The sequence below is a fragment of the Callospermophilus lateralis genome, chromosome 8 (assembly GCF_048772815.1).
Source record: "Callospermophilus lateralis isolate mCalLat2 chromosome 8, mCalLat2.hap1, whole genome shotgun sequence".
Taxonomy (NCBI): Eukaryota; Metazoa; Chordata; class Mammalia; order Rodentia; family Sciuridae; genus Callospermophilus; species Callospermophilus lateralis.
The window spans coordinates 88,197,521-88,215,607 of NC_135312.1; the positions used below are offsets into that span (position 1 = coordinate 88,197,521).

General features: G+C 34.6%; 1 protein-coding gene across 1 annotated transcript in view; it reads right to left on the reverse strand.

Moving 5' to 3' along the window:
* Positions 1 to 18,087, reverse strand: part of Arhgef38 (Rho guanine nucleotide exchange factor 38) — a 139,721-nt gene that overhangs the window by 29,893 nt on the left and 91,741 nt on the right. The window contains exons 4-6 of the mRNA XM_076865152.2: positions 15,257 to 15,404; positions 9,714 to 9,731; positions 99 to 298 (exon numbers count right to left, since the gene is read on the reverse strand). Of these exons, the coding sequence (XP_076721267.2) occupies positions 99 to 298; positions 9,714 to 9,731; positions 15,257 to 15,404 (366 nt within the window). The remainder of the gene's footprint in view (positions 1 to 98; positions 299 to 9,713; positions 9,732 to 15,256; positions 15,405 to 18,087) is intronic.

The following is an 18,087-nucleotide window of genomic DNA, read 5'->3' on the forward strand; positions in this document are numbered from 1 at the left end:
ATGATCTTGTTCACTGCTGTAACCACTCAGACAATGTGATTTTCAGAATATAAACAGAGCAGTCATGTAAAACACCCAATCCATCATATTCTTCCTACCTAAATCTTTCCTTCTTTTAAATTCATTGATGTTCACATTAATGTCCTTTACAGCAGCAAAGGCATCCTCCAGCGCTCTGTAATCTGGGTGAGAAGGAGGGGTAGAATTCCGGAGTTCGCACAGTAACAGGGGATATTTCATCACACGCTGAATTGGTTTGATCATCAAAGAGCCCATGTCCAATAAGTTTGATTTGCCTCTATAACAAAGATAAATATCAGTTTTACAAACACAATGTGGTTTTCCATGACAACCAAGAAATATGCATTTTCCTTATGGTATATTTGTGATCAGCAAGGAAAATAGGCTCATTATATAAAAATCTAAACAGATGTCTTGGCAAAGTATGGTCAAAAGAAAATACTGTCCTCTCTCTTCAGATTGAGATGTTGCATTTACAGTGTTTCAGAGGTGCCATCACAGTTTCCAAAAGAGATTGATAATAAATATAACAGTTCTCTAATTATTCTTACTACCATGGCTATCCCTAAACATTGCTATCACACAGTGACCTTCTGTTTGAAATTCTTTGCCAACAGATCTTTAGGAACTTCACAAAAGTGAGCACTCATGCCTGACTTTTTCTTTGGGTGCTTCTGAGATGAGAGCAGAGCCATTGCACTGAACAGGCAAGTCACAGGAGGAAAAGTCCTATAAGTTTGGTCAAGCTACTATCCAGCCCACTGCCATTGATCCTTCACCCAGAAGGCACGGATTTCTAAAAGCCTCTTTATGCAAACAGTGTATTTTCTATACACTGTTTTCAAATCCCAACAAATGGATTTTTCATACTTCTATTTTCTGGGGGGTGGGGGTTACTAGGGATTGAACCCACAGGCCTTTAACCACAGAACCACATCCCACAACCCCTTTTAATTTTATTTTATTTTTTAATTTTGAAATAGGCTTTTGCTAAGTTGCTTAGGGTCTCACTAAGTTTCTGAGGCTGGCTTTGAACTTGTGATCCTCTTGCCCAGCCTCCCAAGCTGCTGGGAATACAGGCATGTGCCACTGCGTTTGAATTGTACTTCTGTTTTTTAAAGTACTCATATGGGTAATCAATATGCCAAAAGTAGAAGGAATACAGAAATGTTGAACAACATTAGAAAAGCTGTATCATTGGAAAAGTTCTGAAGCGCCCATAGAGACCATCTAATTCAACCCTTCACTTGAAAAATGAGAAACTACAGAACCTCAATTTTCAAGTGTATATGCACATCTGCAAATACATGCACACACGTAGGCACACAACATACACACACCACTCACTATTCCATGTCCCAAGTTGATTTTCATCTTAGCACTTATCACTCTCTGGAGTTATCTTGTTTCTTTATTTATCAGTTTATGATAAACTTTTCAGTGGATACTATGTCTCCACCAGGACCTACCATGTTCTCTCAATGCATAATTGTAGTCTAAGAAATGATAGAGTTTTCATATTTTCTGTAACATGCTTTTATTTTATATTGAACTCCTCATCCCTTAATTTGACAATGGTTGAATAAATGAGGCCTTTTATTCACATTCTGAGAATATTATAATAGCATAACAGAGACGAAAACTAACACAAACTAAAAGGCGACATTTTTAAAAGTCAGGAAACATCAAAAGTTTGCAAGAGAGTGAACAATTGCCTTAATATACTTTATCTTGTACTTCCTACACATTTAGAAACCGATGAAGGAAGGTAAGAAAAGAATGACAGAGAGAGAGAAAGAGCATCAGAGACGGAAGAGTGGAAAAAAGACTGATTATTGGTTTTCAAAAGAAATAAGTGAGATGAATTAAAAAATGTAAATAAGTATGGATACAGAAAAAAAATAACTAAGAATCTTTTCTAACTGATGGCATTTCAGTAGCAGAATCTTAAACATGAAGGACAGCATTTTCTTATATATATCTAAAGCATAGATTTTTCAGGAATACATTTTTCATACTTAAGTAAAATAAGTAAATAATTAACTAAGGAATGTGGAAGTTAAATAAGTAAGTTAAATAATTAGTCAGGAATGTGGAAGATACTAACTTGATTAGAGAGAATTATATTATATATATGATTATGATTAGAATTTCTTCTGAATTTTTTCTTTGATTATTGCCAAAATTAATTTATTTAGTGTGCTATAAATCACTAACAATACTATAAAAATATAAATATAATCAGATAATTCAATGAAAGAAAATCCAACTTTAATAAAATAGTTCACTAACACGGTCTATTGTTTTATATACACACAAATACAGATACATATATGAACATATCTATTTTTAACTTTAAAAAGTGCCCAAAGCCCAAATGAATTAAAGGTTGTATTTGTACCTCTCAGCTGCCCTCCTTTCTCCCTTACCTATATCTGTCACAAAACCCAACCCAGGTCCTTTAGTTGAGTCCAAATGTTATCATTACTTCTTTTCCATCACTCTTTGGCATCAAAGTTCTATTTTCTCCACTTCATGTTTCATATGACAGTAATCACAATTATAAATGGTTACTGTTTCCTTTAAAATCATCATAGATACAAGACTTAAAATGTCTTTCTCAAAAATGAGAAATTTCCCAGGCACTTTTGTCTTCACACTTACACTGTGCACAGTTGCCGAAGTGATGAGAAACGATGTTCCAATATCTACATCAGACAGACAAGCAATATGGTAGAAGTGATAGAGGATGCGTTGTAAGATAATGACACTCCACGCATTCAGTGTCATAAAGTTCACCTGGCCTAATCCCACCTAGTAGGATTAAGTTTTGATAACCATGTGAAGCAGATGAGTCCTGTGTGTGATATAAACGACATCAGCCAGGAATCCATTTATCACCTGCTTGCCCCATAGTAAGTAACCAAATGTGTAACAATTCCCCATATTGGGTTGAAATCTAAGGTAGTTATTAATTTGAAATTCTATTTCATCTTCTTTTGCCTTATCACAAATACTTTGGCAAGTATTTCATGCCATAAATAGCTACACTAATCTCATTACAAATTATTATTGGAACTTTACAAAGTGAAGTAAACACAGCTGGTTTTGTTTTAGCAGCATCTAGTTTTGTTGCAAAGAGCTGCACATCAAGTACAAGAAAAAAATGTGCAATGAAAATATAAATGACATTTAAAAATGTAACAACTATAGCAGAAAAGAGAGAAAAATGTCAAATTTTCAACATGAGGAATATCTGTTTTTTAATTACAGAAAAAAGGAGAAGAATAAATATGTACTATACCATATTTCAATTTTCTCTATTTCATTGACCACAATTAGCCTATTTAATATTTGTTTTACAGTAGCCACACCATCTATATAATCACTGATCTTTTTGTATGTGTGTGTGCCAATTTATTCTCCTTTTAAAATGTGAGTCAATGTTAAGGGAAACTGTGTACTGAAACTGTATATACAAATAACAAATAGCATTTGCTAGAAATAAATAATAACTGAAAATAAACACAGAATTATCAACAAATTTTAAAAGACGAATGAAGATGAATGAATGATAACTGATATAGCAGACAAAAGAGAGCCAATGTTTAATCATTCCCCAAAAGTTCATTAATTAAGGTCACTAAATACCTATGGAAATGGGGAGTAAAGGATTGGGTATCAAAATAAGGATCAGCCTAAAACCTGTTTCAGAAACTATCCAATTCTTAGGGTGCTGTAAAAATAAGGGATATATTTTTAAGGACTAAGAATGAGCCCTTAAAAATTAAAAGAAAAATAATATTTAAAAAACCCCTCACAAATGTCAGAATAAAAAGTCCAGGAATTTTCCAGAAGAGCAGAGTAAAAATATAAAGGGATAGAAAATATGAGAAAAGTAGAGGACAGGCTCAGGGAATCAATATCTGATAACAGGATTCATCAAAAGAGAACAGTACAAATATAACCAGGAAGTCATCAGTGAAATAATTTAAGAGAAGTGCATATTTTAGCATATTGTGAAAGAATTCACTACGTGTCCAGAACAAAGGATGAGACACAATCATACCTTGCAATTCATGAAACTTCAGAAAACTGGACACAACCCTTGATAGAAACAAATGGGTTCCAACAGATGACTAGGAATCAGACTAAGTTTCTAATTTCTCATACTAACACTGAACGCTAGAAAATAATGAAGAATCACCTTTAAATTCTGAAGATCAGTGATTCTCAATTTAGAATTCTGTACGAAACCAAACTATTAATCAAGTAGGAGGGTAAAATAGACATATTTTTGGTACAAAAGTTCATAAAATTTTATTTCCTATTATTCCTTTGAGGGCTGAAGGAAACAAAGGATGTACTCCATCAAAGTCAATGTAGGAAAGAAGCTAAGGGAAGCTTGAGGATGATGGGAGGAGGGTCCCCGGAAGACAGTTGTGCCCAGTGTCAGCAATCCAACCTCAGGAGGCCTGAGGCTTTAGGAGAGGCTTTTTAGAGAGACAAAATTGATACCAGACATAATGCCTCTGGTTGTCTTGGATGATGACTTAGCTGGTTTTGAGTTTGTTATCAATGATTTGTACACAGAAAAATGAGATGAAGAGGAAGAAGAGAGGGAGGAAGAGGAGAATCAACAATTGTCAACTCTCAGGAAAACAGTAATTAGTTAGTTGACTCCAAGATTTAACTCTGTAAGGTATCCAGATATGATAGAATAAAACACGGATTATTGCTTAGCCAAATTATACAGAGAGGATGGAGAGTTGGGAAGGGAGCATGTATGTGTGTGTGTTGAGATGGAGATCAGAAAGACAGATTCTTGTCTTCCATGAGGGAAATTCAATCGATAATACCTGACTAGGAAAAAAGTTAAGCATGCATTTACAGTCATAAAGATAAATATCAAAAGAATCAGCTAAAAGACACAAAAATAATGTGTCCTACTAAGGAGCATTTATGAATGTTATGGTTTGGATGTGAGGTGTCCTGGCAAAAGCTCAAGTGTGAAACAATGCAAGAAGGTTCAGAGGAGAAATGATTTGGTTGTGAGAGTCTTAACCCAATCAGTGAATTAATCCACTGAAAGGATTAACTGAGTGGTAACTGAAGTGGTAGGGTATGACTGGAGGAGGTGGGAATTGGGGCATGGCTTTGGGGTATATATTTGTATCTGGCAAGTGGAGACCTCTCTCACTGCTTTCTAATCGTGAGCTGGTTCCCTCTGCCACACCATGTCATGATGTCTACCTCACCTTTAGCCCTGAGGAATAGAGCCTGCTGTCTATGGACTGAGATCTCTAAAACAGTAGGCCCTCAAATAATTTTTCCTCCTCTACAGTTGTGCTGGTTGGGTCATTTAGTCATAGCAGCGAAAAAGCTGACTAAAACAAAGAAAGGACTACCATTTTTCATAACAAATCTTGTAAAACTATGTTACTTTTAAAGTCATGAGTATGTATCATTTGGGGGAAAAAAAGAGAAAAAGTTTTTTAAAAGAGGAAATATAAGAACACTTAGAAAAATTTATGAAAAATTAAAGTGCTGAATTGAGACTAGTCATAACTATTAAAATGCACAAATGAAAGCAATTTGATCCTGGTACATATATGAACAAATGAATAGCAAAAACTAGAAAATCAAGAAATATATGTAAGTATGTATGGACATTGAGTACATGATACCTGACATTTCTATGCAATAAGAATATTATTCAGTATCAAGGATAAATGGCTAGCCATATAAAAAATAAAAAACAGATTCCTGCATCATTCTTTACACCAAAATAGTTGCCAGGTAGATCAAATATACAATTGTTAAACATAAAACCATAGGGGGGCTGAGTGTAGCTCAGTGATAGAGTGAAAACTTAGCATGCAGGAGGCCCAAGGTTCAATCGCCAGCACCAAAAAGAAAGGAGAAAAGAAAAAAGCTATAAAAAAGAAACCATGCAATAAAGTGAAGGAAACATGAGATTCTACTTTAAAAACTAACCTTGGAATCACTAAGCAATACATAAAATCCAGAAACCACAATACAAAAAATAACGATTAATAAGTATGTTTAAAATTGAGCTCTGAAAAACCATAAAAATAAAAACAAAGCAGAAGCAGCCATAAACTATGTTAAAGACCAAATAATAAGATGGAAATATGTTTATAGTAAGTAATAAAGCCTTAATATACTTGCTAATCAAGGAGACATTAGAAATCTATTAGAAAAAGAACATCTCAAAAAAGGTGTAAACCATTTAAAAAGATCATTAGCAATGAAACACAAATGGCTAAATACACATGAAAATGTTCAAGATTGCTAGTAATGCAAATTAAAACAACAGATTACCATTTTTAGCCTGCTACATTGTCATAGGATAAAGATACAAATATGAATTATATCTAGTGTTGGCCAGTAGTGGATAAATGGATGACTCACATATGAATAATGGGAATATAAATCAGCTCATAAATAACTTTTTGAAATTTTCTGACAAGCATCAGAAGTCCTTTGATCTAGCAATTCCACTTTCAAAAATGCATCCTAAACCAGGCAAGGTGGCACATGCTAGCAATCCCAGTGACTTGGAAGGTTGGGGCAAGAGGATCAAAAGGTCAATAATGCCAGCTACAACAATTTAGCAAGATCCTGTCTCAAAATAACAACTAAAAAGGACTGGGGATGTAGGTGGGTGTTCAACACTCCTGTGTTCCATCTCCAGTACCAAAGAAAACAAAACAAAATGCACTATTGAAAAAAAAATCATACTATTGTAAAAACATCATCCATAAGAATGAACGTATAACATCAATGTTTATAACACAAATAATTCAACCATCAGTAAAAGTTTGGTAAACTAAATTATGGTATACTATATTTATATCATATATATAGATACACACATCATAATTTGCTGTATATTTGAATATATTAGTGCATATAATATATACCAGAGAATATTATACAGTTATAAAAATATTAATTTGTATTTACTGACATGGAAAGATGCCCATGATGAATTTATGGATAAAGTAGCAGGCTGACATGCAGGAAATAAAAAATGGTCCTATTTTACTATGTGTGTGTGTGTGTGTGTGTGTGTGTGTGTGTGTGTGTAAAGAAAAAGCTGTAGTTACGTAATAGACATTGCAGTGTTACAGTGATCATCTCTGGAACATCACTACCCATTATCTTCACTGTACTCACTTGTATTTTATTTATTTTACAATATTGCTCCAATAATTTTAAAAATAAAAAGAGAAAATAACCTATATCATTTTGAGGCTGGTAGGAACTGTGAGAGCCAAAGATGGGAACTATATGGAAAGGGGCAGACAAGAAACAAATAGAAAAGAGCAAAAACATGGAAATAACAAAGCACTGTATTTCAATTTTCTTTCTTGTTTTAGAATGTGGGACCTGGATCAGATGCTTTCTTTATGGAGGATTCTACAATTCTTGTCAGTTTAATGATGTCTTTGATGTTTATGTAAGATTATAATTCAAAGTAAACAGTTTAGAAACACAATTATTATTTTTTTTTTAAATGCAGATTGTAGGAAAAAACAGACAGTTTTCTCTTGGCATGTGTAAGGTGTTTTTTGGATGCCATTAAAAAGCCCACATCTTCCCAGTGAACTCTCGACTGCAGCGTGCCTGGCCTTCGCCATGAAGGAGCCCAACAATTACACAGCACTTGACATTGCCTTTTACCCTTTCCTGTAGCAGCATGTGTGCTTCATGACCCTAGTGAGGAGAACAGGAGGAAATAACTTGAGGCGAACTTGACTTTGATTTCCAACCAGCCACATACTGGGATTGCTCTTCTCTAAAGATGTATAGAATAGGCTAGAGGGGGCATAACCAACTGGGCTAACTCCTACACAGCAGGATTGCTGTGAAAACTTGGCAGTTTTTTAAGCAAGGGTTTCAATACAATGCACTGTTTTAAGTATTCTGTTTGAGGGAGCCTGGGCATGCTAACTGCACCAGGAAGGATATTTTCCTTTTCCTGCTTCGAATCTCCTTTTCTGTCTCTCCTCTCTATCTTGTCTTTTGGTTATAAAGATCTAAATCGTAGGAAAAGAAACCTTAATCGAATTTTGGGCACATGAAATTCTTCTCTAATATCCAGCTATGTTGAAGCTCCAGTCTTTGGCACAATGACAAGAATACAGGCTTTATAATGAGGCAGCTGTCCTGCCCTAACCCCCATCATTTATCATTAAAGGAAGCCCTGGAGCCTTCTGATGTGTGAAAGAACCAAAATAATCTTGCCCATATGCAAATTCAAATAACCTAAGAATTGAAAACATAAAACAAATATTGAATTATCCTAAAACATATATTTTCTTTATAAAAGAAAAGACTTATAAATGGGTGCCTGTTTGACACCTGAAAAGATCAGCTTCCTCACTTGAGTGAGACAGACCAATAGCTTGGCCTAAGGGCCTGATTCCTCCACTCATTTCTGGAATTCTGACTTTCTTCAGGGTTGCTTTGCACCCTACTTTGAATGTTAGATATTTATGTCTTAAATTGACATAATTTCCATTTTGTAAATTTTGTATTTAATGTAACACTTAGGAGTTTAAAATTCTGTCTGTCTCTTTTAAACACCCCCGCCCCACTCTTACACTGACAAGCAAACCAGATGAAGAATCTCAGAGAGTCCACGACTATGGTGACACAACATGTGCTTTTTAAATTCCTGGTAAATTTGAATGGAAATTTATATCAATATCATTGTTTCAGTCTTTAACAGGCTAGAGACATATATTTCTTCTAGAAAAGTATACATCTTCGTATACATACTCGTTTTTATAAAATGACTTCTATATTATCCTATTAGCCAATTATTTCATTGTAACATTTCATGCCTATGCCATATGAGTATAGGCTTTTTTCTCTCTAAATCATACAAGAGTCCAAAATAAAAGAAACTCAGTATTTTACTATAATGCATAAGGAAGTTTTTCATGTTTATTAATCTTTGAAACCTTCGAAAATATTATGGCATTAATCTGAGATTTTTAAAAATATTTTTAGTTGCAGATGGACACAATACCTTTATTTTATTTATTTGCTTTTACATGGTGCTGAGGATAAAACCCAGTGCTTCACATGTGCAAGGCAAGCGTTCCTCCACTAAATCACAACCCCAGCCCCAAATATGAGATTTTTTTAAGACTAATGTTCTTAGGAAGAATTGTTTCTGGACCCAACAATACCCTTAAATATACGTATGATTAGTATTACCCAAGAATTCCTGGCACCAGCAAACTTACTTAAATTATATATTAAGATTCTTCTAAAAAGGTTAGTAAACTATATGTAATAATTTAATTATGCAAGATAATCTCATAAATAAATTGGAAATAATGTAAAATTTAAATTAGATGCACCAAAAATGTTTAGGTAAATGACTTTGCAATCTTGACTAATCTATTAAAATTAATAAATTTAATAATACTCTTCATTGTAAAAACTAAAAATTTTGATTTGGATAGGAATATTTAGTAGCTTCTCCCCATGACTTTTATATTTGATTTCTGTTACTTTAAATGTTCTTAACATAACCATTGCCTCTAACTGCCCTGTATACATGTATACACAATCTATACATGTATCAAAACATCAAACTATACACCATAAATATGTATAATTACAAAGTGTTGATTAAAAAAAGTACTTACTCTTGCACATATATTTTCCTGTAAGAAAGAGAGAAAAGTAGATTCATGTAAATCCATATATTTGAGGTATAAGTCAAACATTACAAAACCTTTAAAATTTTATTATGTAAAATAAAGTACTAAGTAATTTTCATGAATGACCTATGAAATTAATCCCCTTGTTTGGTAATTAGGTCCCCAAAGTTTTATTTTATTATATTTACCATATGCTTCACACTTTGTTTAAAATTTAAAACTGTTGATTCAGACACAGTATATTTTGATCATTCAAAAATGGATTTAAATGTAAATTTTTGTTTACATTATGAAAATATGATCTAGTAAAGTGATGGGAGAATCCAAGACTGCAAGATTACTAAGGAAATGTGTAACTGACTTCTAAATCATTATCAAGTCATCTTTACTATCTCTCCATAACTAGTTTTATGCAGATTCTGAATAATTTGCTTATTTAATGAATAATTCTCAAAAAGCCTTCACTAAGCTAGATTCTGTGGTATCCATTTTGCTCAAGAAAAACTGAAGTCCTCCAAGGGAAAAGCAATACATGGTCTGCCTCTCCTTCCATCTCCTCTCTACCCTTGTCTAGTATTCACCTCTTCCTCCAGTCTCTGACAGCCACACAGGCTCCTTGATTCTTCTAAAGCCTGCCAGGCATGTGCCTCCAGGTCTGTACACCTTGTCCCTTCTGCCTGGGTTGCTCTCCCTCTGGATATTTATATCGTTTACTCCTTTATCTCTTTCAGGTTTTTGCTCAACTGTCCCTTCTCCATGAAGCTTTTCTTCACCAACCTTTAAGAAAGTGCATCCTGCCTCACACTGTGCTCCTTATCATCATTCCTGGCTTTCTTTTTTCTTCCCAGTAGTTGTTACTTTTTCATATACTATGTAACTCTCTTATTTATTATCTATACTCTCCCTCAACCCTATGCATGAATTTATGCTTGATTTGTTCACGGCTGTGACCCCAGTCCTAAAAAGTGATGGCATTTGGTTAGAGCTCAAAAGATTTGTCAAATTAACTAGTTAGCAAAGTAGACAGGAATTTTTTCTCTGAAAACCTCATCTGGCTATCAAGAAATTATATAATAACCTATGCTCATACCTTGACCAACATAGCCTCTGGTTTTCAATATCTTCATCTATTTCAACCAATTAACCTAAATATTTTAACACAAATTAACAATTGTTTTTAATGTAGTATAACAGTTGATAAAAAGGATCCTGAAAATTTTCCCAGTAGGGGAACCCACAGTCTATAGGGCAGGGCCACGGCATTATAACATCTCTTTTTTACTTACTCATCATTTTAAACTATCTTACTTGAGGTGAAAATCTGCAGAAGTTATTCCCAGCCAAGGACAATTCAGGATGGAAGAACTTAAATAATGTCCAATTATCTTTAATGGGGCAAAGTAATTTAATATCCCTATCCCTGTACCTGCTCCCTCATAGGCTTGGTGTAATTTGACTCAAGAAAGTTTTTATGTGAAAATTTCTTAAGGATTATAGTTTTGTTTCAAACTCGATGCCATATAACAAGAAACTGAAAGAATTTCCAAACGTGCTTTTATTTTTTTTTTCACTTGGAACATTCCAAAAGAATACAATGTGGTGAATATATTGAATTGCATTCCTTTAGATTTTGTATCATATGAGCTTTTACCTTCTTCTCTGAATGGAGAAGCTACAGGAGTAACGAGAGCGAAGTATCCAGATACTAAAAGTTTGTCATTTCTTTCTTTTTCTATTACAAAATAAACAGATCTGTGGGGTCTCTCAAATGCAAAAGGAGTATTAATAGTGTTTATATCTGGAAAAACAGAAAAAGGCAGCAGCAGACAGGCTATTCTAATTATAGCTCTGCTTGCATTTATAGTTAATCTATTTTCACTTTCCTCATACAAATCAAAAACCTTATATAACCTCAAAGAGTCTAAGTAATCAGATCTTTAGCAAACAACTTCCAGACCTTTAGAGCCTGTATTAACCCAGTGTTGCACACAATCTTAGGGATCATTAATGCCACTCTGTGAACACTTTGAGTAAATAAAAACTTGCAAATTTCTGATTTGTACGCTGCAGATACAGATGTGCACTGTATTTCTGAATAGTTTTAAAGTCTTTCTAAAGGTCTCCAAATTCCAAAGATTTTGCTTAGATTGCATCTATAAAGATGAAAAACACACTCATCTGCTTCAGGAAAAGCAGCCAGTGAGCATTGTGGGCCTGATTTATCTCTTTAAAGTAGCTCTTGCGTGTGTGCCAAAAACTACCTGAGGGTGCTCATTAAAGATACAGATCCTGGATGGGCCACCAGCAATCCTATTTGTTTGGACTGGGGTGGGGGAAGCATAGGAAACTGCACCTTTAAAATAGATTTCCAGTGGATCTAGTGCAGGAGAACTCAGACACAAGAAATGCTACCCCCACATTTCAAAAAGATTCAAAATTATTTTCTGGATACTAATATTATTTTCCCTTTTGAATAACAATGGACTTCAAAGAATAACCAAAGGTTATGAGCTTGAATCTATTACAGAAGCAGGCAATATCTCTGCCATCCTTTTGGAAATTAGTCATGAACTGCACCCGCTGTGAGAGCTTCTGATACGTTACTTAAAGTAACTTTGCGTTGTTATTAAACTTCCCAGAGGTTTTGTTTATCTCCCCAACTAGAATTTGTATTCCTGGGAGGAAAGAACTATGCTTATGCATTTAAAAATAAAATATTTTCAACATTATCTAGTGTTCTTAATAAATATTTATTAGGCCTTCAATAAACACATTTTAATTTTGGTTAAAGTGCAACCTAAGTTGCTTTAAAATCCACTTTAGCTTCTGAAGCTTGAAGCTACCTCTCTCGTGGATATTGCTTCAAACCAAGTTGTTCCAAATATTCCTTTTCATGGTAGAAAATAGAGGCTGCACCTAATATTCATTAGAAATGGCAAATGCACTTGGGTTCTGTTATTTAGCCACTAGGAAAAGACAGAGTGACAGTAATAGCTTTGACTGATTACTTGGCAAGGGAAACCAAGCCCTCAGGGTGTTCCAGACTCTCTTTGGCCTATAAACCTGTTTGAAAACCTGTTTCTCAGAATTTAAGGCTTAGCTCAATTGAGGTCAGTATTATAGTAATGTCAATAATTCTACTGCTCTTAGCCTTCAGGCAGACTAGCACAATTCATCATTAACTTTATTTTCATGGAAAGGCAACTTTTTGGAAAATAGCTCTAACTTAAACTATTTTATTTTGATTTTATTTCCTTTAAGAAATAGTTCTGCCAATATTGCTTCCTTTGGATTTTTTGCTTTCTAAACCTTAACACCTTCCAGGGACTGAAATTATTCCTTCAAACCAGAATGGTTCTGAATACACAAAATTTGGGGCATGAAGATAGAAATCGACAATAACTCAAAGATTTCAGAAAAAGACCAAATAAGTCATTGGGTCTGGAAGCTATTTTCAATCATTGGCATAGGAGTTTTCAAAATTACCTCTGCCTTGAACTGCTTTTTAGGGGCATGACACTGAGCTGCTATATGACCTTGTGGATATCAGGGCAGGGATTATTGCTTTCTCTTAGAAGTCAAACATTTAATGAACAATAAATTATTGTTCATCCTCCTAAAAACAGCTCTACTTCCTGTGAGCAGTCAGAAGTAACATGGCTAACGTAGATTAACCATATCTCCAGATGAGAACCTCCATCTCCAGGATTGGATTTATCATGATGATACAAGGAGCTAGCTTTTCATCTGCTAAGAGATTTCTCTCTTCTAATTCTAGAAACAGAAGAAGGAAAATGGTTCAAGACAGACATTTATTGGATCAGATCTTTCCATTTGTTTAAGCTAAAGAAGGGATTCATTCATATCCAGAACATCATTATTTTTCCTGAGGAAAAAGCACCTATAACTTTAAAAGACTTTGATCTTTATATGTAAATTTATTAAAATGAATGCAACTTCAAACTTTAATGCTTTTATGGATTGATACTAACACTGAAATAAAATAAAAATAGAATTAGTTACAACATTTTATTTAAGAATTGTCTGATCATATTGAGTTTCTTGTGGGTAGAACATAAAGTCTTATTTATTTTTGTTTTTGGACAGCCAGACCTACCCTTGCCACAACATAAGAACCAAATAAATTTTCACAATTTAGTGACTTGAATATATTCTTTTTCACTGTCTGGGGGTGGGGGGATGTGAGGAAAGATAGATGGGCAGACGAAAGAATGGCAATTTATTACTGGCCAGTAGAGGGCAATAAAATTGAGATTGCATTTATTTATTTGTTTGTTTATTATTTAAATTCACTGGGCTCTAGTTAAACCCACTTTCAGATCTGTTCCTATCTTGGAAAGACTTCCTCTACAACAGTCTCATTTCACTGTAATGCTGCTACAAACTTTCTGTAGTACGTTAGGACCCCTCCTCCTCTTCCCACCCCACACAACAGAATAGCAAGGAAAGTGTGCTGGAGTCAGATTGGTATACAATGGTTTTTAATCAGCTCTCTCTGGTTGGTTAATCCCTAGCCAAATCACGGTCATCCAACAGTGGGTAATCCTTAAAAATGAAAAATCACAAGAGAATTCTAGGTAAGATTGTGGACCAAGAGAATAATTTCAGTCTTAAGCTTCATATGGTAGGAAACTGTGAATAGACAGTTGCCAATTTCTTCTGAAAGGATCAACCCAAATATAGTCTCATATTTATGCATATAAAAATCAGAAGATAATGTAAACGGTACTTACTAATTGATGGTGAAATTGCTAAGACTTTAAAAGAATACTTTATCATACTTGCTTATTTTTTAAAATTTTTTTTAGTTGTGTATGTACTCAATGCTTTTATTTGTTTTTATGTGGTGCTAGGATTGAACTCAATGCCTCACACTTGCAAGGCAAGTACTCTACCACTGAGCTACAACTCTAGCCCCACTTGCTTATATTTTTCAGATTGTTTCTTCTAAAAAAAAAATAATATTATTAGGACCTCCAACAACATTTTAATGATGAGGAAGGAAGGCCTGACTAAGTGTCCTGAAGCTAATTTTAGGACAGCATGACTTATCTTCACAATCTCCATGCTTTCCCAAAAATGAATTGGGAGAAGGAGGAGGGCCATTCAGGGAGTCTAAGTCATTCCACTAACCCATGTGCTTCAGGGGTCATGGGGCTACATGTTGTTTCACATATTCCTTGAACTCTGAAGGAGCAGACACACTGCAATAGCTTTGAGAAAGGATTTTTCTTCCATACTTTATTTTTTGATATTGCATTTTTCTATCTCTACAGAGCCCTGAATCTTTTCCCATGTTATTTTTAGTCAGTCTCTCAGAGGGAGAAAAAAAAGTCAATCCAGGCTTCTAGCATGTCAGCTTTTCATAAAGGAAATACAAAGCAGAGTGCCCAGCAAGCCTCCTAAAACACAGAATTTATGTGAGATCTTTTATCTACATCCATTTAAAAATGTCCCCTACTAGGCAATGAAGAGAAGATGGGAATCACCATTTGAAAAGGGCTTACTTTAAGGACTGGATACAGTGGCTCAAATGTTGCTTCAGCTCTTCCTCCTTTTCATAGGACTCCAGCACACTATGCGCTTCATCATGGTGATAGCAGTAGATTTTATATATATCTTCCAGCGGCTCCTTAATCTGCAAGAATACCTCTCCTGATAAATGCAAAGCAAAAACAAAATGACATCAAGTCAGACCAAAATGGCACTTCATAGTCTATTATTCAAAAATGTTGACTAGTGTAAAAAAGATATTTTTCTCTCCCTTCCTCCTTTCCTTCCCTCCTTCTTCCTTTTTTAACTTCCTTTCTCTTATAAAGAGAGAATGAAGAATTTTACAGAGATAGACAGCAAAAGAAATCTGGTTTTCTAAAAGGTGACTACACACCAGGTAGGCATATAGCATCATGGTTAATAGCATGGAGTTAAGAACAGATCAATTTAGAGTTATTTTGTTTAAGTTTGAATCAGGTTGTACTACAGATTTTGTGACTCTCTGAATATGTAAACTCTCTTAATGAGTTTCTTCATATATAAAATGGTAGCCATAATAGATTCAATTTTATAGTTGTTATAAATATTGAGGGATGCAGTGCATGTAAAGTTCAAAGTATAGTTTGTATAGGATAAATGCTTAAAATGGAGTAGTTTTGTAAATTTACTAGAGGTATAAGAGGTGAAATTTCAGCTAGTAGGTAAGTGATTTTTCAAAATGTATTACACTAACATTTTCTGAGTTTCTCTGAAAGGCAAGCAAGAGAAATAAAACATTTTTTATATGTGATAATAAAAATAGGTTATTATTCCTTTTAAAAATCAATTGAATTATACTATGAGCCAAGGTTATAATGTATCTTCATGAAGCAACTTGGGCTAATTGTGTCCAGACATTTAATGAATTCTCTTTTATATTACCATAAAATTGGCTCTATAAATGGTACTTCAAGTAGATATTGGACAATAGTTTGATTTAATTACCCACTTTATCACTTTAAGATGAGTGGTATGCATCCACTACCCAACCAGCACTGTGTGAGATAAAATACAAAAGAAATATGCGACAGGATCTGCTCTCCAAAACATTGCATATTTGAGATTGATGATGATTTGGAGGCTGAGTTGATTGACAGTGATGTGGACCTATTTATCTGGGCCTATTACAGTAACAGAAAAAAGTCATTCTTCCTAGAGAAATAGAAGTTTCTTTAATATCTAAAAAATGTTTTGCACACATTAACTGCTTCATTCCCTATATGCACAAAGAAAGAAGAGGTTATTTATTCATATTAATTAAGGATGAACAAATCTGAGTTAGTAACACATGCATTATTTTCCAAACGTCCTGTTAGCCAGGATTATAGGTCATTGTTTTAATTTTTCCGTGGGTCTTAGCTTCTCATCTGTCAGAACTTTGCTGGACATTGTATGAGTGATGCAGTTGGAAACAGTGACATATTTAGATTCAGAATTCAGGGTGCCCGTGGTGACTTTGGGGATAACTTTTTAAAAATGTTTAAGCCTTTCTTCCTTTATAATGTTTGTAGGATGGAAATAAAAGTATTTATAGCACTGTTGATATTAATTTGAGAAATAAATGGGATGATGCATGTGAAATATGGCTGCCACGGACTAGTTACTCAATAATTGTCACTTGTCTCTTGAGTCTGTTTACTATCTCTAGAATTTAAACACTAGTACCTTAAAGTATCACATTCCTTTCTAATTTGTATCTAGCTAATAAAAGATTTTTTTCCTCGTAATTATATGGGATTTTTTTTGGTGTGTAATTATAGTTCAACTCTCATTGTGTATGTGTGTGTGTTGTGTATGTGTGTGTGTGTGTGTGTGAGAGAGAGAGAGAGAGAGAGAGAGAGAGAGAGAGAGAGAGAGAGAGAGAAGATCCTGAGTGTCTGTTTTTTTTATGCTTTGTGTGGCTTGTAAAGACAATTCAATGACTGCAAGCATCTTGGGAGCTCAAGGGGTGAGGGATTGTTTTGTTTGTGGGATTTTACTGAGTTGATTCTTCTACCAGTGTAGGTCTTACAGATTTGCCTTTAAAAGACAGCAACACAAGCAATAAGAAATAAAACAGTTAACAAAAAGATAAAAATAGGACAGCAAATGAATATAGGGTTGGGCACAAGATGAAGAGATGAGAGTGGAGATATTGGCTGGGGAGGAAATTCAGGCCCCGAATAGGAATGAGTGACAGACTGGGATGGAGGCTCTGTGGCCAGTCAAGAGCAAAGGATCCCAGGACGAACGTTCTAGGACAAGATGAAGCTGCAAATACATTATATTTACTACAGACAAGGTAACAGTGGGCGTGGGGGGGGGTGGAGAGAGAGAGAGAGAAAGAGAGAGAGAGAGAGAGAGAGAGAAACAGACTCAGAAACCCATGCTTTGATCAAATCAGAAAGCCAGAAAACAAAGAAAAAGTCACTCATTTTACAAACAATTACACCTTTAATTGCCAACTCCCTCGTATGTTCTTTAACAGATGTGTTCCAGTTTAAAAGAATTTCTAACTCTCCCCCTTAACAGCAGAATCCATTTCTTTACTCTTTTCCAAGTAAAATTCTGTTGGGGCTCTAATAATAATTATCAAAGTTGAAAGATATTTAAATGCTCTAATTGAAAGTCATTTATTCGCCCAAAGGCCGAGTACAACACTGACAGGCAGAATATTTGATTCTCCTCCCAGCCCTACCAATGTATTCTGCTTCATAATAGTGCCGATGAAGCGAGGTGTCTTGCAGCAAAAAGTGATTCTGTTTCCACGGTAACATAAGTCTCAGCTGCCTTTCTTTAGTGGTGAAGGACAACTGCTCTGTCTAAT